The sequence below is a fragment of the Cupressus sempervirens genome, chromosome 4, assembly GCF_028749045.1.
Source record: "Cupressus sempervirens isolate cs-2001-9-10 chromosome 4, ASM2874904v1, whole genome shotgun sequence".
Taxonomy (NCBI): domain Eukaryota; kingdom Viridiplantae; phylum Streptophyta; class Pinopsida; order Cupressales; family Cupressaceae; genus Cupressus; species Cupressus sempervirens.
The window spans coordinates 128,183,573-128,209,828 of NC_143121.1; the positions used below are offsets into that span (position 1 = coordinate 128,183,573).

Here is a 26,256-nt window from a genome sequence, read left to right on the forward strand (position 1 = left end):
AAAGCAACAAATGTCAATAAAGATCAAGATCAAGCACCCTTCATCTTCTTTAAGATGTCACTCTTCCATATCCTATACTCATTGCAAGACACAAACTCTTATTCTTCATATGCTTTTTCTACCATCTCCTTTCCATCACCCAATTAGCATCTTTGAGTATACCTTTCTATGGTCTTGGATTATCATGACATATCCTTTCAATAGGAGCACTATCTAACTCTAAAAAGCTTGACCTATTTCTAAAAATTCAACAACAACAAAAAGTTCCTTGGTGAAACCTAGGAATAGGAACCTTGATAGAAAAAGTAAAGAGAAATAAATTCTTCCTATGGTGAAAACCATTTCTTGTGGAACCTTATATAAGTACCATGATGAAAACTTAGCAAATAGGCATCATTTATAATTCTTCCATAATTCATCTATTCCCTTTTCTCTCTTTTATCTTGACAATGTTGAGCTATCCTTGCATATTGGCTATCTTATCCATATCCTTCCCTATCATAATATTATCATTCACTCATAGCCTTCATCCCTAGCTTCATTCTTATTACTCTATCCTTTCACTATCCTATCCAATTGACCCCTTGGTCTTGATCACATAAAGATGAAAACATGGTTCTCATAGGCCTCTTGACATGTCCACTCTTTTAGATTATGCACTTTTATGTTATCTCTCATATTGGCTTCCACTTCTTATCACATATGCTATCTTGCTTATTGATTTGTGCTACTTATCCCATGTTATCTTTCTTATTGGCTTCCATTTCTTATTGTATATGTTATCTCTCTTATTGGCTTTCATTTCTCATCCCATATGTTATCTTTCTTAGTGGCTTCCATTGCTTATCCTATATACTATCTCTCTTATCGGTTTTAACTTCTTGTCCTACATGTTATCTTCTTTCTTCTCTTTCTTGGCTTGTCCAATACCTTCTTTGTATGGATATTTTTCCCTGTATTTCCCATACTCTTAAGGAGTAAGTCCTTGAGGATTGCATTCATCTTGCTCCATCTATCTTTTCTTATCCGCCAACTTGCTACTCCATCATCTCCTTTACCATTCTTGGTACTAGGATGAAATGATGTGATCTTTCTTGAGAGCTAGTTAATCCTGCCAAGTGGTGAAAACCTAGAAATGGGTCCCACTTGATACCCTTGCACCTATGTATATCAATATCTTACTTTACGCTCATGAACCATTCATCTCATATTCAATTTTCCTTGCTTAGCTTGGAACTAACTCCTAGCTACATCTAAGGGGCACAAATTGTATACCTTGTTGGGTCTCTTAGTTGCATTGGTGTTCTTTTGGTAGCTCTAAAAAAAATTAAACGCTTCCCCTTGACGTCAAGTGTTTCTTAATACTTATCAAATACTTTGGCTATTGTCTAGGATGTCATGATACTTCTCATTGGAAGACTTGAGTCATAAGGAGACAAACAGATAACTTCCACACACACATAGGGCATATTTTCTTTTGATTTCTATCTATGGGTGTGCCTTGTCAATCTTAGATCTCTTAAGCATATTGATTTTCCCACTTGACACTAAAGGTCTTCAACGTACCATCCTTGTGTTGTTGTGTATTGCAAGTGCATACATTTGGTCATCTCAACATTTGGTGTCTCAATGAAAGTGTAATCATGCTATGATAAACCTAGGAAATCTAACTACATTTTCATCTTGACCTTTATGTATTTAATGCACAAGTTAGATTCCCACATTTCTATCTGATATAGATCATATTTGTATCCTCATAGTTATGCTAGTGATGATTTTACAATCTTCTAATGTCCCTAATAAGGCTCGATGATTAAAAAATAGTACCTACTTATATAACCCTTGCAATTGCACCTTTGCATACTAATTTGCATTTTAGAGGTCATTATAGCTTACTTTTGCATTTGAATGTTGAGAGAATATTCTTTATCTTTTATGTATATTTCAACTAACTACGTTCACCTTCTCTCACTTCTTCTCAATCATATCTAGTCATCTCCTCTTGGCTTCCACTTGCATCTTTGTTATCCTATTGTCAAAAGGGTTACTCTTACAATCACTTATGGACCCCTTATATAGAATTTTTGAACTCATTGGATTTCTACAAAAAATATACCATCACCTCATTTCAACGTCTTGATCTATTTTTAGGATCAAAATCAAAATTTGAGTTCATCTTGCTAGTCAAAATTGCTCAAAATTGCATTTTAACATTCTTCCTTCTTCTATGCAATTGGCTGACCTTTTGAGGCTTAATCTTCAAATCTTTATGAGGTTGAATCTTGTTGAGGCATTCATCATTTCTTCATTTATTCTTTTCTACTCTCTTCACCTATCTTCTCTTTCATTCTACTTCATTTTATCTCACCATTCTTCTTGCTTGGACCTAATTTTTACTGAGGCATATCTTTATTTCTTGGTGGCCACTCATTAGTCTTAATTGCTTATATATTATCTTGGATCTCACTTTATCTCAGTTTGATCAAATCTAGCTTATTTCTACATCTCCTCTACTTTATTTTGATTTCGATCTTGAGGGGGCAAGAAGACTCTATCAATGCTTCTCTTTGTTGCATCTATTTCTCAGGAGAATATGCTTGACCTTTCCATTTTCTTTTAATCTATTTACTTGTGTTGGCTACGTGGCTTGACATATTAATGATCATCTTGGGTATTGGTACTATCTACTGCTCTCCTAATGTTCAATTTTACTGCTAACTAACTGCACATTTAGGATTTTCTGTCGGAATTACAATAAGAAAGGTAAACTTATAAGGGGGGGTGTGAATTACTAGTTTACACTAGGACCCATAAAACTTTCACCACACATCCATCTCATACGTTTAACAAATAAACTGAAATACCATGTAAAGCATGTATATCTAATGCATGTAAGTAAGTAAACATTCACACATTTAACACCAGATATGATCACCCAGAAACCCTCCAATGAGAAGGTAAAACTGGGGTGGGGATGACACCCACAAATCTTCACTACTATAGTAATAAAGTGTATCCAATGAAGGTTAAAATGTTTTTTACCATGAAACATGATCTACCCTATGAAAGGTCTGCCCTATTAAAGGCTTACAAAGATTGTTAGGTCTCACCCTATTAGAGGATTTCAACACCCTGTTAGAAGTGTTCCTAGTTAAAGGACTTCAACTTACAATTAAGTAAGATTCCTATTAGAGAATTTCGTATAGCTTGTTAGGACTACTCTGTTAAGAGATTTTAACTGAAATCACCTGTCAGAATGTCTGAGCATTGATCCTGTAGTTAGCACTTGATTTCCTGATGATAGATCACCTCTAAACTGATGTATCTTTGATCCTTCTTGATCAGGTGTTTCTTTGTTGTACTCTTTTCCTTTCCTCTATTTTGCTCTTAACTGATTTAGCAATGCAATCTCACTTCATAACTCCTTAGCCACCATGAATGCTCTGTTTATGCATTCAAACTATTCTCCTCGCAAAATAGATAGTTTGGGGTTTTTTATCCTTAAAAAGACTTTTGGCGACTTAGGGTTAGGTATGAATCGACGGTTGAGTTTCATCCATTCTGTCGCTTAAACCTTCCCTTTTTCTTATTGGTTCCATGTAATTGCATAGGGAATCCATCTTGATATTCGTCCTTACCTCCAAAATATCAAAATTCAATCTTAAGTTGGCTCAAAAATGGTTTAGATAGTTGTTTGTGCTATTACAAACAAATATGTCAAAACTTTTCCACTCGGCATCTGAAGTCTCTAATGCTTGGCATATATTGTCCTCTATGTTGTGACTCGGCATCTGTATTACTCTGCATCAACTTTTTACTTGGCTCTTCTATTACTCAGCACACACTGTCTACTTTGTACTTGAGTGGCTCGGCACATGAGTGACTCGACACTCATTATGGACTCGGCATGCTCTAAGTTGTGATCAACATGTACTACTTGTTCATCATAAACTAAGTAAATAACTTAAGTGTGTTGACACTCACTTGTCAAAACCAATATGAGATCAACAATCTCCCCCTTTGACAGGAGTGTCAAAAACACTTGACTATACAATAATATCCTTAATCTCATGAGCATAACATATCTCTAACTCAGCTTATATACAAAACTTCAAAATTTCAAAATCTTGGAATAACTTGGATACCTCAAAATCTACTAACTCCCCCTGAGTTGATAGGTATGTTTTGTATCCAAAATTTTGTACTCTTGATGAGTGAATATGCCTCAACTGATACACTTTGACTTCATGTTGTTTTGTTCTTGCGCTTCCCTTAGCTTATTTTGTCTTTACTCTGTCCTTTTTCGACTTTCTCCCATTCTTCTTATCTCTCCCTTTTCTTGTTCTCCCCCATTTCTCACTCTCCGTATATCTCCCCAAAAATTTGTATTCTCTTATTCTCCCCCAAAATATATATCTCCCCCTTTTTGACACTTATGTCAATGGGCTATACACTTATTGTGTGTTTTTCCAAAAAGGATTTATGGACATCTATAATTATCTTGAGAGTGGCATCCCAATTCTCACATGCAACATCCAAAGACTTTATTTGGATAGCCAACTTGGAAGCAAGGTGGACTGGGCCATCTAGTGTTGAAAGATTGGGGTCTTTCTTCAATAGAGTTTCAGCATAACCTAGTGTCTTGTGCAAAATTTCCATATGGGGGGTCAAGGTTTTTTGAATGTTAATCAATTTGGCCCTTATATTGGCCTCTTCTACTGACAATGTAGCTAACTAAATTTAGGTTTGGAGCAGTGTCCTAAAGTGCTTCTCACTCTGAGTTGGTGTCATTGGCAGTTTTGCACCTGATGAACTTATCTGAGTTTCTAGACTCAAAATGTGACTTCTAGTCTCTTGGGTGAAGAGTGTTAGATTACACAATTTAGTATACAATGGAAAAATATTCTAAGTACCTTCTTCACATCCTCAACCTTAGTTTCCAATGCAACTTGTGTTAGTGCTATGTCACTTGATATCTTTTCATTGACCTTGCTCTGAATTTTCTTTTCTGACCATTCTAGCAATTTTGCATTTTGTATCTAGGTTAGCATCACTCACCTTTTCCACTATGTTTTTAAGTTGTTTAATCAATGTCTTGGTCTTATCTAGAGTTGGCAAACTAAATGCATCTAAAAATATTTCTTTAATATCTTGTAGTTCTTGCTTTTGCCTGTGCTCCCTTCTAAGCATTTCTTGATGCTTTTTCCTTGCTAGAGCTTGTTGCAATATGCCCATTTGTTCTATGGTCATTGTATCATAATCATACTTGCAAAAAATGATTTCTTCATAAAGGCTCACATCTCCACATTGGATTACTTCTTCAGCCTTTGATGAACTCGAGCTCAGCACTGAGATCTGCAAAGGAGTTGCATCTGTGCTTGGCTTATGAAGAGGAGTGGAAGGAGTACCAAATGTTGGTAAGGTTATCAGTGCTTGTATAGTTGCTTGTTCCTTCATTCTAGGTGTCTGCTCTATCTCTTTAGGCTTGTCCTATTCTGTCACAATGACTTGACTTGCACCTTGATCTTGTGTTGTAGGTTCAGATAAGATTACCTGTCCTATTCCACTCTGTGTTTCTGTTATGACCTAGCCTTCCACTATATCCTTTGCAATTGTATCAACCTTGTTTGATGTAGCTTCAGGTTTGGTGTCCAAGGTTGTACATGAGTGACTTGAGGGGGCATTGAAGGTGGTTCTTGTGTACTCACCTTCTCCCTTTCAGTATTAGTCATTGACTTTTGTAGTTCATCCATACTTATCAACATAGGATTAGCACATAATTGCACCTACAATATAGTCTGATCAAGTATTTTCTTAAGGTTTTCCTCTGTGAGGAGATTGATGTTCAGAGTTGTGACATCAAAAACATCCTTAACCATTATTGTTTGAGAGTTTTCACTTGTCACATGTTGAGGGTTGACACTCGACAATTGTGCGTCTTGCACACTCTATTCTTCCTATCGCTCTAGATCATTTGTTGCCCTATCATCTATATGCATTTATGCTCCTCCATCAATAATATCATCATGATCATCTTCTTCATCATCCTTCACTTTAATGGATTCTTGTTCACCTTCCATGACTGTAGTCAACCCATAAGTGAGCTTCCACATCTGTGTGGACTTCTTAACTACATCCTCAATATTGTTTTGCAAAATATTGAAGGCTTTGTATTTAGGTGTAAACCTAACTACATATTTCTTCATAGCCTTAGCAATCTATGCCTTAGTTAGTCCAGGCATCACTTGTGCTAGAGATGTTTCTCTAATTTGTCTCTTTAAGTTCAAATGATAGTGTCATTTTTGCTCAACTCTGTCATATAAACTCTTAGGCATTGAGTTGGCAATCTCTGGAGGAGTAGTTTTGAATTTTTCCATCATGGCATATATGGCCTCCTCCACTTGATTTTTCTCTACTTTACCAAGATTGTCAAAATCTATATGTGAAAATCTTGATAAGTCTACACTATTCTTAACATTTTCACAAAGGTTTTCAAGATTTGAAAGAGGATTGTGACTCACCACCTTAAATTGGTTGTTGTCATCTGACTCTATTTTCTCTTCATCAAAATCTACTTGTGCCATATATTTCCTTCTTGGCCTTTTCTACACTTGGCCTCCTTGCTCTACTACTTTGGTCTTTTCTTTAGCCTTTTGTGTTGTTGCACGTGTAGTAGCTCTTGTAGTAGGTGTAGTAGGCTTGGCTTGGCTTGGTTTAACAGTCTTCTTAGCCACTACCAAAGGTTTTGCCTTGGCCTTTCTTTTCTTTTGTTTAGTGGGAGTAGGTTCTTTCTCGGCTTCTTCTCCCTCGACACCTTTAGCTATTTTAGTCTCCTCTTCCTGTTGGTCTTCTCCCATACCTTGTATCAAAGCTAGTGGTACTTGTGTTTGAGAATCTTCTTCCTCTTCATCTTCTTCTTCTTCTTCTTCTTCTTCTTCCTCATGCTTGGCACCTTCTCCAAATTTTGCTTTCAACTTCTTTACCAATTTATCTTTCTGCTTTATAACAAAGGTTGTCATTAATTCCATGGTGATTTTGGACTTAGCCAACTCATAGTTTCCAAATGCCTTGGCATTTTTGTCAACCTCTTCTACCAGTAAATCTATTATAGCAGAAACTTCATCCATGTTTATTTTATGACCTAATGGTCTCAACTATCTCACCCTTGGTATAGCAGCTTATACAAAAGTATAGTTAGCATCTACTAGAAAACAGATATCATCATAATGCTTTTCTACTAGAGATACTGGTATTCTCAATCTCTTTTTCATTGACTGCTTGAAGTCCTCAAAGTAGCTAGTCATCACAGATTCAAAATTATCTCCTAATTACTCAATATACTCACCAATCTACATTGCTAATGACCTATTGGTTTTCCATGCAACTGTTCCAAAAGTAGGAAAAATGTTTTGCACATAAAAGAATATACATATCAATATAGAACCAAATTTACATTGCGCACTCTTTGTCTTTCTAATGGCTCCAAGGTTCTCAACTAGCTGTTGCAGTTGTAACTCTACTAGATCATATGTATGATCTTTCTTTAAAAAATTATATCCCACATCCATAGCTATATAGGATACATTGTTTAATCTACTAGATTGATAAAACTTGTGTGAAATCATCTTGATAGAAAACTCAATCAATGGATCAATGATTGTATCAATATTCATACCTCTCTTGTTCCATAGAGCTCTAGTATTCTTTTCAATTACCTCTTTAGCATCACTTCTTAGTGTCTTAGGATGATCTAGGGTTGGGTAACAAGTAACCCTATGGATTATTCTCTTAGTTATCTTGATAGGTCCATTATCCAGCCATAATGAACTATCATGAATTCGGCTAAGCACTATCTTTGTCCATTTTGTCTTAAACAAATTTGGGAAATCTAGGGCTCATGTCAATCCCTTCTTTTCTATGATTCTGAATTCTTCCTTTAGTACACCATTATCACAGAGTCTTTTGTATGCTTCCTTGATCTACATATCCCCAATGCTACCAATTTTATAGTTATAGCATTTCCTAACATCTTGCACCATTAAAATGTTTGGTGGTATGATAGAAAATACACCAAGAGGGTCTTTCTTGTAAGAAATATTAGGAAAAGCTTTGAAACTGGGTTACTTGACTTCATTACTCACTAATTGGACATTCAAAACTTCCTTTCCCTCTACAGTCTTTGAACTAGATACCATTGTGTGAAACAAGGGTTTACGAAAATAAAAATTGCATAGCTCGGCTCTTGATAAATAACTTGTTAAATCAGACAAAATGGCATTGAATCATTGCTTGAATCTTCTACAATCATTGTGGATGGGTTTTCTGATTGCCTTCTACTCTACTCTCTCTTGCTTAAATTTGAAATGATGAAAAATGAATCAAAAATCAATCAAATATCCTCTAAAACCCCACAATTAATGTTGAGTTCTTACACAGTTGTAAGCTCAACATAAAAAAAATTTAGGCTTTCTCAGCATCCATTATCATTTCAATCACTCAACAACCACTATGAGCTCAGCATTAACTAGCCAATTTGTTAGCTCGACATCTTCTAGCATTTTACTCGATACACATAGGAAGTGTTTCACAACAATAACGTGAAAAACTTAAAGATTTATCTTGGATTACTATCAATATTATGCATCTTTGTTCATGCTAATGTAATATTTTCAATACTAAAACCTCTTGGAACTGATGTATGATATAGCTTTTAAATATCAATCCCACATACCTCTTGATTGCCTAGTTTGATGAGGTGTGATCACCTGACCCATTGGGTGAAGTGATCGGTTCTCCATTTGATGTATTACAATCATCATTTTTCTTCCATGTCTTATTCATCTCATCTCCAATGTGTTCAACATGTACCTTGCATTTTCCTTTATTAAACTCATAGCTTGGTGCCTTTGACCTTGTCGGACAATATCAACTAATGTGACCAGTCATCAAGCAATTAAAACATGTGGTTTGATTCAACCACCTTTTGTAGTCACTTCTGAAGTGTGTTCTAATACAATTCTCAGGAACATGTCCATATTCTTGACAATAATTATAGCCATATTTTGTATTATAATCCCAGTTATAAGAGTTTCCATTGTTCCTCTCTTTTGCTTGCCTATTTGATGACCACATGGGTTTCGATCTACATTTAAAAGTTTTTTCCATACTTTTGATAGTTGTAACAATATCCTTCAAATCTTTGTGTATGCATGGTCTTGTTTTTGCATTCATATGCCTGATGACCATGCTTGATGCATTTATGAAAGTGAATCATGCTCTTAGGTTTGACATTTTGATTTATAGTCTTGCTCCTACACACATTAGTAGTATGTCCTTTCTTACCACAATTATGACAAGTGGGTTTAGAGTTCTTACCTTTGTTGTTCCTTTTTTCTCACAATTATGACAAGTGGGTTTAGAGTTCTTACCTTTGTTGTTCATTTCTTCAACATTTTTGGATGATTCTCCTTCTTTAGTACTTGTGTATCCCAGTCTAGCTATATCATTATTGGATCCAGGAGATCTCAATAATTGCTCAAAGTATTTGATGGCTTTATTTGGTTTGATGAAAGTTTCAGCAGATTCCTTTTCCCTTTTTAGATCATTATGTAATTGCTCATTCTACAGTTTCAATGTAGTTATCTCCATGTCCTTGACATTAAATTTATAGTTGGCATTTATCATTTGGCTTGGAGTATCCAATTGCATGTTGGAAATCTTGGTTAGCTCTACTGACTTCTCTTCCAATCTGTTGCTCAAAATTCTTTTGTCTTCTTCAATCATGGCTTTCTCTTCCATAGCTTGCTTTTTCTGTTCAGTCACCTCACATAGTAGTATGGCTTGTGATTCTTGCTCTAACTTGAGATTTTTGATTTCCTCAACTTGAACTCTATTCTTTTCCATTAGATCTACAACTATTGCATCAAATTCATTAGAGTCTCCATTAGTAAATAACTTAGTAGTGTCTATCTCTTTGTATTGTGTGTCATTCTCTGCAATAGTAATTTCTTTCCTTCTCTTCAAAGATTTCTTTAGCTCTTCTCTTGCTTCATCCAGTTGATGTAGAATGAGTTGTATCTCAATTCCTTGATTCTAAATAATCTTTCCCAACTTGTAGACTTCTAGTTCAAGATCTTTCCTCGGAGCTGTAAAGCTTCACTTTTACAGAACAAGGTTCTAATACCAATTGTTGGAATTACAATAGCAAAGGTAAACTTCTAGGAGGAGGAATCAGTAGTTTACACTAGGACCCATAAAAATTTCACCACACATCCATCTCATACACTTAACAAATAAATAGAAATACCATGTAAAGCATGTCTATCTAATGCATGTAATCAAGTAAACATTCACACATTTAACACCAAATATGATCACCCAGAAACCCTCCAATGAAAAGGTAAAACTGGGTTGGGGATGACACCCACAAATATTCACTACTGCAGTAATAAAGTGTATCCAATGAAGGTTACAATGTTTTGACCATGAAACATGATCTACCCTGTGAAAGGTCTACCCTATTAAAGGCTTACAAAGATTGCTAGGTCTCACCTTGTTAGAGGATTTCAACACCATGTTAGAAGTGTGCTTGGTTAAAGGACTTTAGCTTACAATTAAGTAAGCTGGCTGTTAGAGGATTTCATATAGCCTGTTAGGACTACTCTGTTAAGAGATTTTAACTAAAATCACCTGTTAGAATGTCTCAGCATTGATCCTATGGTCAGCACTTGATTTCTTGATGACAGATCACCTCTAAACTAGTGTATCTTCGATCCTTCTTGATCGGATGTTTCTGTGATGTATTCTTTTCCTTTCTTCTATTCTGCTCTTAACTGATTTAGCAATGCAATATCACTTCATAACTCCTTAGCCACCATGAATGCTCTATTTATGCATGCAAACTATTCTCCTTGCAACATAGATAGTTTAACTCTTCATTCTTGTTATCTCAACTTGTATCATATATTTCCTTTTAGTATAGCTTGCATTGCATTATGATTCTTGGATACTAGCACTCTTTCTCTCATCTTTGAATCTCTTGTACTATGGTGCACCTTGCAAGGGCTACATATCTAGGTTCATTTGAGAGCCACCATACTTCCACTTTCACCTTTGTACATCATAGATAGAGTGTTATAATCTACCCCTTGAGATGCTCTCTTTCATGGCTATTCTTGAGAAAAAGGGTTTATAGAAGTGTGTCCACATTTTTGACATACAAGGGTTAGAGAGATAGGGTTAGGAGTTAGGTAGAGAGAGAGGTAGGTTATGGGTTTTAGAGAGAGGGGTTAGGGAGGGAGGAGGAGAGAGAAAGGTTGGGGGTTTTAGAGGAGAGTGGAGATAGAGGGGGGATTAAGGGCTAGGGGTCAGGGATTAGGGGTCAATGAGAGAGGGGAGGTTAGGGGTTACAAAGAGGGGGATTAGGATATATATATTAGTGGTTAGAGATACAATGTTAGGATTTAGATAGAGACTGAAAGGTAGCTTAGGGGTTAGAGAGGGGTTAGCAATTACAAATGTGTGTGTGTGTGTGTGTGTGTGTGTGAGAGAGAGAGAGAGAGTGAGTATTTCTCAATAGAAATTATGTTAAATCAATTTCAAAGAAGTTTAGAGATGGAGGGAAACTTAGTGATACATTGTGGTTCCTATAATTGAATGTAAGATATTTCCCTACTTTTATGTGGATGTAATCTTTAGTGGTAAAACACTTAAATATTTGTAATATAAATTATTTAAGAGTGAAACACATAATTGACCGTATTAATTCTATATTTTGGTTGTATTTATTTTCTTATTGTTGTTCTGTGTAAATTAAATATTAATCTATTTCTTAAATTAAACAACTATTTCCAAAGCGATGAGAAGTTGTGGGAACATTGTGGAGAAATTGAGAAAAGATAGAAAAGAGGATAAATAGATAGGAAAATGCACAATACTAGACTACATATTTTTATTATAGACCTCTAAATTAAGATCTATGAAGTATGCACTTCATTTTCCATTTGTAAAGTCACAAGAATTATCATCCTTCCATCGATGGAAGAAAGTCATGGCATGGTTTGATAGTGTTGCACTCATGGCAGTATTTGGACTTTATATGAGCCATTCATTTGTCATTTACTTTAAACCCTACATGGATTCCTATATCTATGCATTTACTCTTGTGGTTGCTATAAGTGTAATCAACAATTTAACCTTCTCTAATCCCAATACCAAATAACCCCTACTATAGTTTATCTTCTTTAAATTTACATCTCTTTAATTTGTCTTTTCTAAAAAAAACTATCGGCGTACCTCTTGCACCTCTTTTTGGAGCAAGTGCTAGTGTATTTATTTTTAATGAACTATTTTATTTTCTAAGATTATTAATACTTGTAAGTTTGTAAATTTTATCTCTTACACCTTTCCCTTATATTCTTAATCATTTTGTTTATCCTAAGAATGTTTTTGTACTTATAATTTTGACTAATTTGGCATGCTAACTAACCCATTTCTAGATTTTACATTTGGAACCATATGTTATTTCTATTGAGAACAATTCAAAATCTTAAGACATCATTTCATCTATCAAGTTCAACCTAGGTGTAACCTTGACCCAATCTAGGACCATACATGCAACTTTGACCTATGTCATCCAATTCAAATAGTAACAGAGTTCTCAAGCTAATTCAATCCCAACTAGTTGTTGTTTTCTTACTTCCATACCAAAATGTTCAAATTGTGTGCTTAGGATGTATAAAAGGCCAACAATCGTAGATTATTTTAATCCTCTTTAGATCTCGCACTTCCCTAGCATTTGCCACCAAAAGGGACCACCTAGTTGTCATTATTCAAATTTTAGTTACATTATCTCAAGAATCAACTAATATCAAAGCCCTAGTCCTTGCACCAAGTCATTCCAATTCTTTGTTGCATCAAATCACATAAACTAAGCATCATTATTACCAATTTTGTATACATGTATTGCATACAATGTTTGGTATGTCTTCCAACTTTTATCGTTAAATCAATTAAAGGGTTCGGCCAAGACAAAAATGGTAAATTTAGTATATTTGTATGTCCTAGCTTAGAAAGCTTCTATGTTATTCATCAATGCCACCAAGAAAGTGCATGGATTGGCAAGTTCTTATTGTGTGCACTTAAGTTTTGGAGACATTGGATTTAAGACATAACACAAAATTTAAAATTATAGAATTTGCTAAAAATAAAAAATGTAAGCAATAAAAATGAAGATGCAAACTTCATATAGATTCATAAAATCTCAATGTTTACAAAACAATGATTTCAATTTATTTACAAGAAAATCTAACTTTGTATTTTAGATATGATTTTTTTTATATCATTTCTTACCAAATATACATTTTTAATTGCCATGAGTCTTCTACTCACTTCTACTCACTAAATAGTGTGCAAGCATTTTTAGATAAATATGTATGTTTTGTGAATTGATATTTTGAATAGTACTTAGCAATCAATCATGTGAAAAAAAACAAAATGTTAAATACAATCAAAAACATCAACTTATAAAACATGTATAGTTTATTGAGATTAAATGCTAGGCTCATCAACTTAAAACTAAATGTTATTTTGGATTAATTAATTTATACTTGAAGTTAATCAATTACCTCACGTGTAGACCATGGAAAAATCTAGGGAAACACCCAAATATTTGAAAACCATGATACCAAGCATGCTCCATGCATTGGCATTGATCCCACACCATGGGAGGACGCCTATATTACTTGGGCTAAGGTTGCATCGATTTGTCCAAAATAAAAATTCATATTTTATTAATAAGAATCATGTGCTTTAAACAAATAGATAGACATAATCATAAGACGACAAAGCCCACATTGTTGTTGGGTTTTAATGTTCTTTGTGCAGAGTATGTTGTGGGTGACTTTTTTGGAGGGCCATTTTCTATGGCTTTGGTTTCATTTTCAATGCATTGATTTTGTAATAAAGAAAGGATCGGTCATATACCAGATGTTTGTGAAGACATTTGTCTGCTGGTGGAGCTCCAAACAATATGTTAAATCAATTGTAATGTCCAATGTAGACAAGAGCATTTGTTTTTGTAGAGATTTAAGAGGCAACATGCTTATGAAGTTTTGAGGCCATCAATCAAATCAACTATAGCTAAAGTTTGGCTATGACAAGAAATAAGGGTAATCTCTCTAAAATGACTTTCAGTTTCCTCAACTATTGCCTTTAAATAACCTCCAAATCTTTCCCAATCAAACAACATCAAACGATCATATCAAGCATTTAAATTTGTTATACAACTGACATGACATGGGATTTGTTTTGGATACTCCGTTAAGCTTTTTAACCCTTTGAGCTTTGTTAGTATTGATGTAGACAAACTTTCCTCTTTGTTTAATCGATGTGTTTTTCAAAGATAAGGGTATGAGATGATATTATAGAGTTTATTTATAGTGTAAATTAAAGTTTCAATAATATTATAATATATATCTATTTTCAATTTGAGAGTTTTATTTGTATGTTAAGAATGGATGTGTTTATTTAGGTTAAATTAATTTGAAGTGTAATTTTTATACTTTTATTATATAAGATAAGTATAAATATTTTCAAGTAGATATTTGTTAGATTTTTTAAAGGAATATTAAAAATAATGATCATTTTATTAGTAAATGTTCTCCTTGTCATGAAACTCGTGAATGATTATATGGCCTCTTTAAAGATACATGACTCTCTTTAAAGATACATGACTCTCTTTAAAGATACATGACTCTTGGTAGACTATGATATGCAATGATTAAAGATGATAGATTCTTTTCTTTTGAGAAATGTTTCATATTTGTCAATTTGTTGTCAAAGACTTTGCTTCCACATGGCTCCACATTTTGAGATTACTTTAAATGCATTAGTTCTTGAGAATTGAGTAGAAAATGTCCTTGTGGTAGAGTTATAGATATGATGATTAACTCTATTTATTCATTATTTTCATTATACTCATTCAAACTCATAAATTAATTACGACTCTCCATACATATTATATCATTATTATTATCATGCCCAACAATATCAAAATTATCTAGCTTGTATCTCTAATAAAAATCAAAAGGTGATCTTTATAAAAGAAAAGTAATTACTACAAATAATTACATATATTATCTCACTAATCCTATCCATATCTCTTCACTCTCATTTGCATTTGTTCTCATACATTTTCTACTTATCTATTCATATTACATCATTAATCATGCATAATCTCACACATCTCTCTTCAAAATCCTTCTAAAATGCATTTCCAAGCACTATGAGATTGATTGGGTTCAACCCCAAGGTGTGCAAGAAAACCCACTATTTAAATTTTGAATTTCAAATTCCAACTTTCTCACTCCCTTCTACTCACCATTAGGAGCTTATTTAATATGCACTTCACATGTAGGAGCTTATTTAATATGCATTTCACATGTCACTTTGTTATGGATTTTAAGGGCATTCAAAGTGTAATTCATTCATAGGAGAAGATGCCATGCTAGAAACATTGAAGCACACATGGGTATTTAAAGATCTATAAAGAATTAAACATATGTGCATGTTGTTTTCCAAATTTCTCATCATCATTTATCCAATTGATATTTTATTTATCCAATTGACAAAAATCAAGAAGGTATAATCTCAATGTTTTCCCTTCCAATCAATTGCACGGTAAATTGAATTGATAACATTCAAAATCATTTCACAATACTTTGAAGATTCCTAATTTAACGTATTATCAACACCTCTTATAATAAATCCTCACACTACATAGACATCTTTTATTTGTATTACATTGTTTTCATTTTTTTTTCAAATATAAATTTGAATAATATAAATAATTTTAGTTTAAAAATAATAATTTTCCTTACAATCTTAAACTCTAGTAATACTAGAGGTATGGAAATAACAGAAATAACACATTAAAGGAAGAGGAACAAGAAGCAGCCAAAGTCTTAAATATTTCATCTTTTTAATTTTGTACCAATACTAGTCAACGCTTCACTTAAAAGAAATGGTTTAAGTTCACACTATCATACAATCACTTAAAAAATTGGTTTAAGTTCACACTATCATACAACAATTCATAATTGTACACTAAATTGGATCTATTGGTTTAAGTTCACACTATCATACAACAATTCATAATTGTACACTAAATTGGATCTATTGGTACATTTATTGGCATCATATAACTGATTATTTTTTCAAATTTATAAAAATCTTTTAAAAATATGTATTGATATAAAAATTTAGTTTCAAGTTCCCATTGTCATACAACAATTCATAATTGTACACTAAATTGGATCTATTGGTATATTTATTGGCATCATATAATTGATTATTTTTCCAAATTTAGAAAAATCTTTTAAGAATATATATTGTGTATTCTAGTCTTAAACTAATTGTGTACCCACTAATGTCCCCACTTCATGTCCCCCCCACTAGAAGCTCCTGACTCATGCCTAGTCAAATTTGACTTTGAATTTTACCGATTACTTAAATGTTTCATAGTCATAGACTCATTCAAATGACTTTGAGTTTTACCTACTAATTAAATTTTTCATAGTGTTTTACACATTCATAGCACAGCTGATACAGCTTTGTGGAAAATGTTAAGTCAAACCATGATTAGAAAAAATGAACAAAATGGATTAAACACAATCTTACAGAAATTTTCTGCCGCTGGGAAATTCCCTTTCATTTGATACAATCTTTTTTAAAATATATTATTGAAAACAAAAAGAACAAAATTATATTGGAAACAACTTACAGAAACAGTTGAAAAAGACATAACCAGCTGTCACAACCCAGCTATAACAAATTCAAGGGAATAAATTAAAAACCAGCTGTCGCAACCCACCAAACATCTTTTCGCATATTTTGATTGTAAACCATTCCAAATATTATGATTAGTCGTTCGATACCAAATTCAACCTACAAAGCTTAGTTGCTAACTTATCTTTATAAAGAGATTCATACATTGACAATATTATTTTCAGAAACCCCAAGAAAAAAGAATATTGGCATCTATAATCATTAGATGGTTCTCTTGTGACACAGATTATTCAGAAGACCTTTTCGGAATTTACCTGTGTCAATTCCAGATTTGTGATCATCAGGCGGTTCTCTTGTAATACAGATTATGCAGAGACCTTTTAAATTTAGCTGTGCTTGTTCCTTTGCATTGGGTATATACGCCTAAAAACGGAACACAACTCCCAATTTATTTGAAAACATTTTGTTTTATATACTCTCCGATAAACAAAAATTATTATTAAAAAGGTACAACTACTGTCAAAGAACGAGATCAGTAGAATAGCTAAAACCATTCTGGAGTCATTAAAATGCGCACGTACAGACACCGAACTTACCCTGTCACAGCCGCTGTTGCTTTATAGCTCTGCAAACTCCTGTCTTAATATGTACTGTTGTAACAGTTTTCCCATCCTAAATAATGGACCAGAATAACCAAAAAAGCTTCACAAATTGACCGTTGCCAAAAATAATCCGAAGAATTGTTTCTTGTTCCTATTCTAGCATATATTAAGCTCCGCAGTAGGAAAATCAGGAAAAAAAATGCACATTCATTCCAGTGCAATGCAGAGCAACCTGCTGTCCAAATTACGCGCTAAAAATCCCCCCATTTAGTTTTCTATGCAGTAAATAGATAAATTATAATCAATCTCCAACAGTTTACTCTTTTTGAGGAGTTACCAGAGGAAACCAAGCTCATATAAAGATGATTTTATTTAGCTTGATGAAAAGTGAAGTATTCAAGTGTCATAATAAGTAAATGAGTAAATGTATTATTTATCAGGGAAGAGCTACTCCAGGGTTCAGTCAGGCCAAATTTGTCAAGCCTGTTATCCATTAAAGCACATTCACAGCCATAATCGTAAAGCTCTAAAAGAAACTGACAAAAGTTTTGGGTTTCAAATAGAGCATCAGAGTACCGGTTTTTTTGATTAAGTGCAATGTCTTCCCTGGAGAATGCTTTCACTGAGGAAATAGACACCTACGAGTAAAGGTGCGTTAAAGATCTGCCCATGAAATTAGAATATAACTGCAGCAACGATGCTGAATATCCCACTGGTGTACCATAACTCACATTAATCACTCCATTTCAACGCCCCTATGATAGTGTGAAAAAATCTTGGCGAACAAAATGATGCTCAAAAAAATAGTTTCTACAAATGAGGTGGAAAGAAAGAGAATGTTGCTCATTGACAGGCAAAGCACATGCGCTCATTGACATCCATAATTACATACGAGTCAAATAATACAGAAATGTAAAGCCCCCACCAGGAAAGCTGTCAGAGGAATTGCACTCTTTGTTGCTCATTGATTGCCTTACAACCCATCATTACATACAGCTTTACCATATGAGGCTGCTGTAGACGGGCCCATCAAAGAATGGAGCTCCAGACCATTTTTAGGGGCCATTGGCGCTAAGTGAGAGGGACCCGCAACATGAGCGGGACTCATTTATACGATATATGGGATACCGTGCATGCTCTTCTGACAGTGCCGTGCCTTCAAATAACCCATCTTTTCATAAGGGACAACTCCAGACACATCGATTTTTAGGATGGCATTTTTGCCTGCCACTAATTTGTTCAAGTGTGATAAATATCATTGCCAAGAACAGATTGTTCCTAGCGACCCAAAAAACTATTGTTAAGCTGACAGTTACTGCACAGTTTTAGCTATTTACAATTGTTGTATAAATTCCCTGCGCATTTTCTTGTTAGTTCATCCTAGACTAGAAATTATGGGATTTTAAAGTGAAAATGATAAATCGATTGCCTGTTGAAACAAATTTTAGTTGTCTTACCCAATATTATTTATTATAAGCCAATCACAACATACAATAATGCATCAAAACTATCCTCCAGATCATAACGATGCAAATCAGTTTAGAAACAATATCACCTTAACCATGAATAAATCAAAAGACGGTTATAGTTCTCTATAGATGCAATAAGCAGTACAGATGATTAAATACCGCAGACTAAAAGAAACTGCTTGATAGTATCTCAAACTCGTCAGTGCCCTGGTAAAAGCAAATACAATCTTGTCATTCAAGGCATTGCAGCCAATAGTTCTGTATTTACTTTATTTTTTCAAGGGCAAAACTTGCAGAATCACCAACTGGTATTTCATAGGAGCTGCCTGAGAGCTATTCCTGTTCCATGAAACCAGCTCCAAAATGCTCTAAATCCAAGATAGGATTTTGTCACACCTGAAATCCTCATCAGCATTTCAACCATGAAGCTAGGCTGTACTTCTTGTACAAGATTTCCTTTCATCCAATCTTTCACCCTAAAATACTTCTTTGGATCAATCAACTCCTTGAATGAGCCAACTCCTTGAATGAGGGCAGGCGAATTATATCATTCACAAGCTAGTTTTGTATCAAAGCTGCTTAGGCATATAGCAAAGGCCTGGAAAGCTGAGAGGGGGTAACGATAGTCCATAGTAAATATGTCTTTGCCAATCTTCCCAAACTGAAGAATGACTTTGTCCTGATCGGCCTGTGTAATAGTTTGTGAAGGTTCAACAGCTGCAACAAGTTGAAAGTTTTTCACAGATGCTACTGTGACCCGCCCTCTGAAATTAAGGCACCAGCACTGTAACTGTTCATGCCATCTTGGAGCCTTGTTTTTCAAGACAAGAGGTCCATCTTTGCTAAGAACATTGATCGCAACTTCTGATAAGTTAGAGCTGCTGAAATCCACAAGTGGCTCCTTCAAATGGGAAGAAAATGACATTGAAAAGGAATCATCCAAGGAATGAGGAAATTCTGTGGGTGTTGGAGCACACCCTCCAGCCTGAATAGATGAAACTGGAATTGAATGCATTGTGCATTGCATTCTTCTTGGTCCTCTAGTACCAAGTACATTAAACTCATAGGCAATGTTTGCAATGTTATAGTTTCCTGCAGGTACTTTTGGAGATACTTGTTTGGAATAGAACCTTCGACTTGAACGAGTATTTGACACTACTGCACCACTGTGAGGAGGTTGACTGTCAAATATTGTGAACTTTGTACCCAAGAAGTTTGACCTACAAAACATTCAGAGGCAACAAATGAAGATCAGTTTGTAAACATGATCCTTGCAGTGTGTCAGCAAATGCACAATGCATAAATTATCAGCATAGACAATTGTACTCGGAAAATAAGAATTGAAATCATGAGGTATTCTCTCATAGTCACCTCAATTTGCCCACATATGTATTACTTGAACGGGAAAAGTCCTCGGAATTCATTGAAATTACATAATCTGTACCACCTGTGGGACGTCTAACCTTTTTTGCAGCAAAGAGAAATTTGCCATTTTCAACAATCAGACCTGCAACATGCACAAACACCAAACAGAATGTCAAACATGCCTCCAGACTCTTGTCCTACTAAAATGTTTCTTAGGCGCAACTAGTGGGCAAGTACTGCATATATTTATTTTTGCTTTAAAAAGTCATCAGATATGACAGAAAGTAGCATATCAGGATACTGAATAATGCACAAAATTTCCAATATTAACATTTAAAATGAATCCAAAACTTACCCCTCAAGTTGATTGAGAATCATTAACACATTTATGGTCATTTCACAAAGTCCATCATATGTGAATAAATTCGATAAACTTTGTATCATCATAATTGATCTTAAACTGAAGGCTCGTTTAAGAAGGAATAATTTATCATGATAATTGACTTAAAATGAAGACTCTAGTAATTTTAATCCCCTTAAGCTCCTTTTGCCTATGGACAATTAATGCAGTTTAGTTAATTGTGATACAAGAAGCAGATTTATGGATTGAATTGAAACTATCTTGGCCCAATTTTTATAGTTATAATCCCATTGCGTGTATGAGAGTGAGTGTTCCAATCATGAATCATTACATGAGAGATGGGTGGGGGTAGGGGGTTGCTGCAGAGGTAGATTAGTTGGGTGGGAGGGCCCCCCCCTACTATTATAAGGTAAGGTAAGGGTAAGGGCCTCCCACTTCGGCTAATCTACCTCTGCAGCAACCCCCCCATTGTGTGAACCACTACTCATAAAACATGGGTCAATGAGTTTGACTCAAAAACTGCACACTTGAATCGTGATAGCAACATCATGGACTAAAAACGGCTACGAGAACTGAGGATAATAGATAAGATAAGATAAGATAAACTATTAGGGTTGAACTTGGCATGAAAGATCTAACTGATGAACTGGCAGGCCAAGTCGATATATATAGTATAAATCCTTCCCCAAAACACAAGTGCAGCAAACTTTAGCGCAAGGCTGTGGTTAGAAACTAATCAAGATATATAGTGCAGCAAAGTTTAGCGCAAGGCTGTGGTTAGAAACTGATCAAAATATATAGTAATCTGGGCACCGAAGTTTCTATAACCTAATGTTAAAAGGTCAAACAGTTCTCGCTGTATATCATCCTCTAGACAACCAAATACAAGAAAAAAAATGCTTAGAACAAAGGATGCTCAATAGTTTCATAGTATTTCTTGTTGTATATAGTATTTCTTGTTGTATATCATCGCTGGACAATCACATATAAGAAAAAAATATTAAAATAATGGTCATAAAAATTCAATATGGACTTGAACCCAGTAATTTTTCTACTGAACATAAAAGTACCCATAATGGAACGGTAAACTATGTGATGCATTTACAAAAACAATTCTTCTATCAAGCATTACTTATGCTCCACGAAGAAATTTTTGGAGATGAACATAGTCAGTGTGGAAGGGCTAAGTAACTGACAAGATAACAGCACAGGACATTTGAAATTCTCATAACAAAGCCTTGAATCATCTTCAAGACAAACAAATACTAGAAAAAGAAATATAAATTTAAAGATGAGGGGTTACTAAAGATCAACTTTAGAGCCTAATGAATTTGTCAAAATCCATCGTAGTAGACCTAGGACAGTTGCAAACAATGATATTACATATACAACTCCTCTATGTTTCTTGCATGTTGCTTTTAAAAGCATGCAGCAATGATCTATGAAGAAATATTTACAACTGAATAAAGTCCTTATTAATGGCCTAAGTAACACGATAGACAAAATAAATAGGACATTTGAAATTCTTATAGGAAACCCTGAAACTACTGCTCCATATCATAAAGAAATTCACACAGCAGATAAAGCTTCAACGGAAATACACTTCAATACAAACGCAAGAAGCAAAATAAAACAGAAATCTGAACAAGAATAACAAACCTCACACATAAAGTCAACAAACCTCACACATAAAGTCAGGAATTGTGAAATGAATCGTGATTCAGAAACAGGCTTAGTAAATCCCAAGCATATTTTTGACATGCCACAAAAGTAAAACCAGTAAATCCAAAAGCTATAAGAGATGTAGGAGAGAACGCCATCAGTAATTTTTGACATGAAACACACAAAACCACACATAAAAGGGTAGAAAGCATGCATCATCTAACGAGTCTTGTGACATGGAGAAGGCAATCCGTTGGAGGGCCACTTGCATCCGTAAAAATCAAATAGTTTGGTTGCTCTGATCTTCTGCCAAACTATTAAAATGGGATACCATATTCAGATGGAATAAGAATTCTACAAATTCAAACAACAATGACCAAACAGTCTGAGAGATTCTTCTCTCAAGTTAATATGAGCTTCAAACTCTCCTATGAAAAATCAGAGGCATAAGAACTGCCGTTATTGTAAATTAAGTATTTTGAAATAAGTTGAAAAAACAAATTTACCAGGACTTAAACCAAGGAACAAGTGATAAGTAGAAGTTCCCCTTTCTCTTTTGATATAGCATTGTATGGGTGCATCACGCGGCCCAGGCTGTAATAAAATAACACAAAAACGAGAACATTAGGAACGATCAACAGCTGCCAGAAAATCAAATTTATACAACACCAATTAATAGAGAGAAACGGCACAAATTAGATATATAGCGCTAATCATATTAAAAATACCAATTCATCTCAAGCTGGAATCTGATAATAATACACAATTTTAGTTATTAGCTCGTTATTAGCAATCAACAACAAAACGCTTAAATCGACCTAAAATATCCACCCTAAACAATACCTAAATTTAGACCCTAGCAATCAAGGAAAATGAATGGAAAATATATATCTATAAACGTTGTTTTCTCTTTATTTAAAGCATAAGATGAATGCCCACCTGCTTCAATGATATGGGTAGAGTAAGTTTTCCACATTGCTCCGGTGTTTTAATAATTTCTTTGGTGATCTCTCTCCATGATTTGCATACTCCAGCACAGGAAACCACATTCTTCCGAGAGGGCCATGTTCCCTCACTGGCCTCTAGCCGGTGAATCACATCATAGAGTATTTCTGGGGGTAGATTGGCCCATCTACTCTGCTGAACAAAAAGAAACTGGCACTGCGATTCGCTTACAGTGCTATTGGACCTTGCTCTGGGCTGCTGCAAAACCCTCAGGTCAAAACTTCGCCTTCTAGATATGTTACCGATCCCGTTCCGCATCTCCTTGATCTCCCGCACTATGCTTTTGAAAGACATGTTGACTTCACTATTAATTTTTTTTACCTCGTACTAAGGATTTATAAAGAGTAGTGAAGAGAATCAGTACTGCAGCTTCCTCAGGAAGAGAAAAAAAAAATATTCAAGGAATCTCCATTCTATACTGAAATGTAGATCGGCTCAAAGACAAATCGTCTGAATGGATACAAAGATCCATATTTCCAGATCAAAGTTACCCAGTTTTGAAAATTATAAAGCCCCTTAATTCAAGGGGCTCGAAGGTAGATTTGTGGACTTCACCGATCAGAAGAAGAAAGCAGTCAAATTTGCATAAATGCTCTAAATTTCACAGAAAGTGGCCCCGGGTGCTGAAAGACAGCTCGAACTTTTGACAATTTCTGAATCTTGGCAAAACAAATACAAACATCAAGCAAAACGGTGCATTTCCCTCTATTCCTTGATCTAAACTATAGCTCTATCCAAAGCCTTCAGTTTCGTACTAAAAGAAATCAATACAGTCCTCTGGAACCTTCGTTCTTGACAAAAGCGGTATTAAAAAAAATTAGGCTTTTATTATTAAGGACTTGACCTTTTTCTTCTGAAGGAATAAATCCTCTGAAATTTCAGCACCACGGCTCAAATTTCTAGATTTTCTCCGTGGAATATCTTATTCCGCTTCCAAAAGCTTTCTTTTTTCCAACGGCGACACCAAATCTGCAAAATCCTTCGTTTTCTTCCCCAAAATCAGCACAAAATATTCAAATTCCTCCGTTTTCTTACCAAATGCAACACACGATCTCAGAGCCTTTTTTCTCAAACTCAGAAACTTTTCAAATGCCTCCTCAGCGGTACAAATTGCTACAATTTTTTGCCGGATAGTCTCCGTGTTACTCACAAATATCAACTTCTTCCCAAGAACAGCTTAAAGGACCAAAATCCTTCTTTCGGGGGACTAAAGCAAGGAAAATGCTTCGTTCTTCAAGGAAAGAAGCAAAATCCTTCGTTCCATTACCAAAAGATGCACAATCCTTCGATTGTTTTGCCGCAGCAATCAAAATCTTTCGGTTTTCTTTTACTGACAGTTTAAATCCTCCGTTCGCTCCGCCAAAACAAGCCAAATCCTGCCCCCTAAACTTAAGAACAGAAAATTTCTAAATTTTCACCTCAAACCCTATATTTTTCTAAAAATCTCCATATCCCCTCAAATTTCTTCATTTTTTCGAAGGAAAAGAAATTAACCCCAGATCTTCCGAAAGCGTCAAACTAAAAATACCAAAAGGAAGAACAACACAATCAAATTCCCCTTCTGGAAAAGAAAAAGCAACGTCAAACAGAGAATTTAGTTCTGCACATTCAAACGTTCGAAGACATTAATGAGTCTCACAAATTTGACGTTCGTCCATGCAAAAGTGCTCCTGCTTCATTATTTTGACCGTCGCCTGCCGGACTTCAAATCCGCCTTAAATCGAGTTGAATTATGACAGAAGTTAATAAAATATCCTACTTCGGTGATTTTTTCTATTTTCAAAATATTAAGGCAGAAATTAATAAAAAGTAATCCTATATATTAGGCTGATTTTTCTATTTGTCAATAAAATTAAAGACAGAATCAATTAAATATTATGTTTCGCTGATATTATATTTTTGAAAAGCTGTGGAGACTCCCTTTTTTTAATCATCGTTTTCAGGGCTTTGTCCGAAAAGACAAGAAGAGAAGCTGCCTTGACAACTCTTACAAGAGCCTTTTTATTTTTTAAGTCTTTTTTCTTTAATTTTAATTTTCTTGGCAAACCTCTTTTTGCTCCCCTCCCAACCTCAAGCCATGGTTTAGGGATGCTTTTGTAATCTTTCTCTATTTTGGGGGTGGGATAAGGAAACAAAGTCACATGTTCTAACTTCACTCAATAGAAAGGTGTAGGACTTTTTCTTTTAAATTAACTTATAGATAAGTCAAGAGAAGGAGAAACCAACTTACATAATTGATATGTCATAGAGAGGGAGAAGATTTGTTCATATAATAGAACATTGATATAAAAGTATTTGTATATCTCATTAGTAAGGGATCGAGATTATTTTAGAATTTCATAAACATAACAATAAAGAACTCTTTTCTAATCTTTAAAAGTTAGATACTTTTTTAATCATTAAATGTTAGATACCTCAACTCAACTTGAAGATGGATTTCATTATCATAGCATATCTCATGGAAACCTTATTATAGGAAAAATCACCTCGCAACTAGTAACCCAAAAATTTTGCTCTTCTGAAGTGAGCTATGTTAGGAGACAACCTTGTTAAAGGTTACAAACACATTGTTAATGTGACCTTGTTAGAGGGTTTTCACCAAAGATCATCTAGACCTTATTACTCCTGAAATATCTATAGAGTGGTTTGCTTTAAAGGACTTACAAAACATTCAACTGAATGTCACCATACCATGGATTTACAAATAAGACTGTTAGGTCCACTTGGATAAGAGATTTTCTACTACAATGGTTAGAAAGTAACAATGAAATCATCTGTTTAGGTTTAGCGCTACCTTTGCATGTTCAAATCTTTGTTTCACTCGATTTCTTTCCTATGTTCATCCTCTTTCTTCATCTTGCTTCCTTCTAGTTGATCCACTCACTAACATGCCAACTTAGCACTTCTCTTGCTTGATCTTCAAAATGCAGTTATGCTCGGTTATCCACTAGCTATCACCTTCCTTCTTCAACTTGATCAGCAATAATAAACAATGCGTTCATCCCTT

At 34.6% G+C, this 26,256-nt stretch overlaps 1 protein-coding gene and 1 pseudogene across 1 annotated transcript; both read right to left on the minus strand.

The window, feature by feature from the left end:
* LOC149560267 (ferric reduction oxidase 2-like) overlaps window positions 1–18,495 on the minus strand; it is a 55,087-nt pseudogene extending 36,592 nt beyond the window's left edge.
* A 459-nt stretch (window positions 18,496–18,954) lies between these two features.
* Window positions 18,955–24,907, minus strand: LOC149560268 (tubby-like F-box protein 5). Its single transcript, XM_089824576.1, has 4 exons — window positions 23,184–24,907; window positions 22,751–22,838; window positions 20,228–20,363; window positions 18,955–20,076 (listed from the first exon to the last, which is right to left on the minus strand). Exons 1-4 carry the CDS (start codon window positions 23,541–23,543, stop codon window positions 19,404–19,406), a joined length of 1,257 nt encoding a protein of 418 aa, XP_089680702.1. The 5' UTR covers window positions 23,544–24,907; the 3' UTR covers window positions 18,955–19,403.
* Between the last annotated feature and the right edge of the window lie 1,349 nt (window positions 24,908–26,256).

What these genes read in the sequence shown, in the direction of transcription:
- LOC149560268 (XM_089824576.1), bottom strand. Translation starts at nt 23,543, where the DNA reads ATGTCTTTCAAAAGCATAGTGCGGGAGATCAAGGAGATGCGGAACGGG. An exon ending in GTTCCTTGGTTTAAGTCCTG is followed by an intron (nt 20,364 to 22,750) that starts GTAAATTTGTTT and finishes TGCATGTTGCAG; the next exon opens with GTCTGATTGTTGAAAATGGC. An exon ending in ACATATGTGGGCAAATTGAG is followed by an intron (nt 20,077 to 20,227) that starts GTGACTATGAGA and finishes AATGTTTTGTAG; the next exon opens with GTCAAACTTCTTGGGTACAA.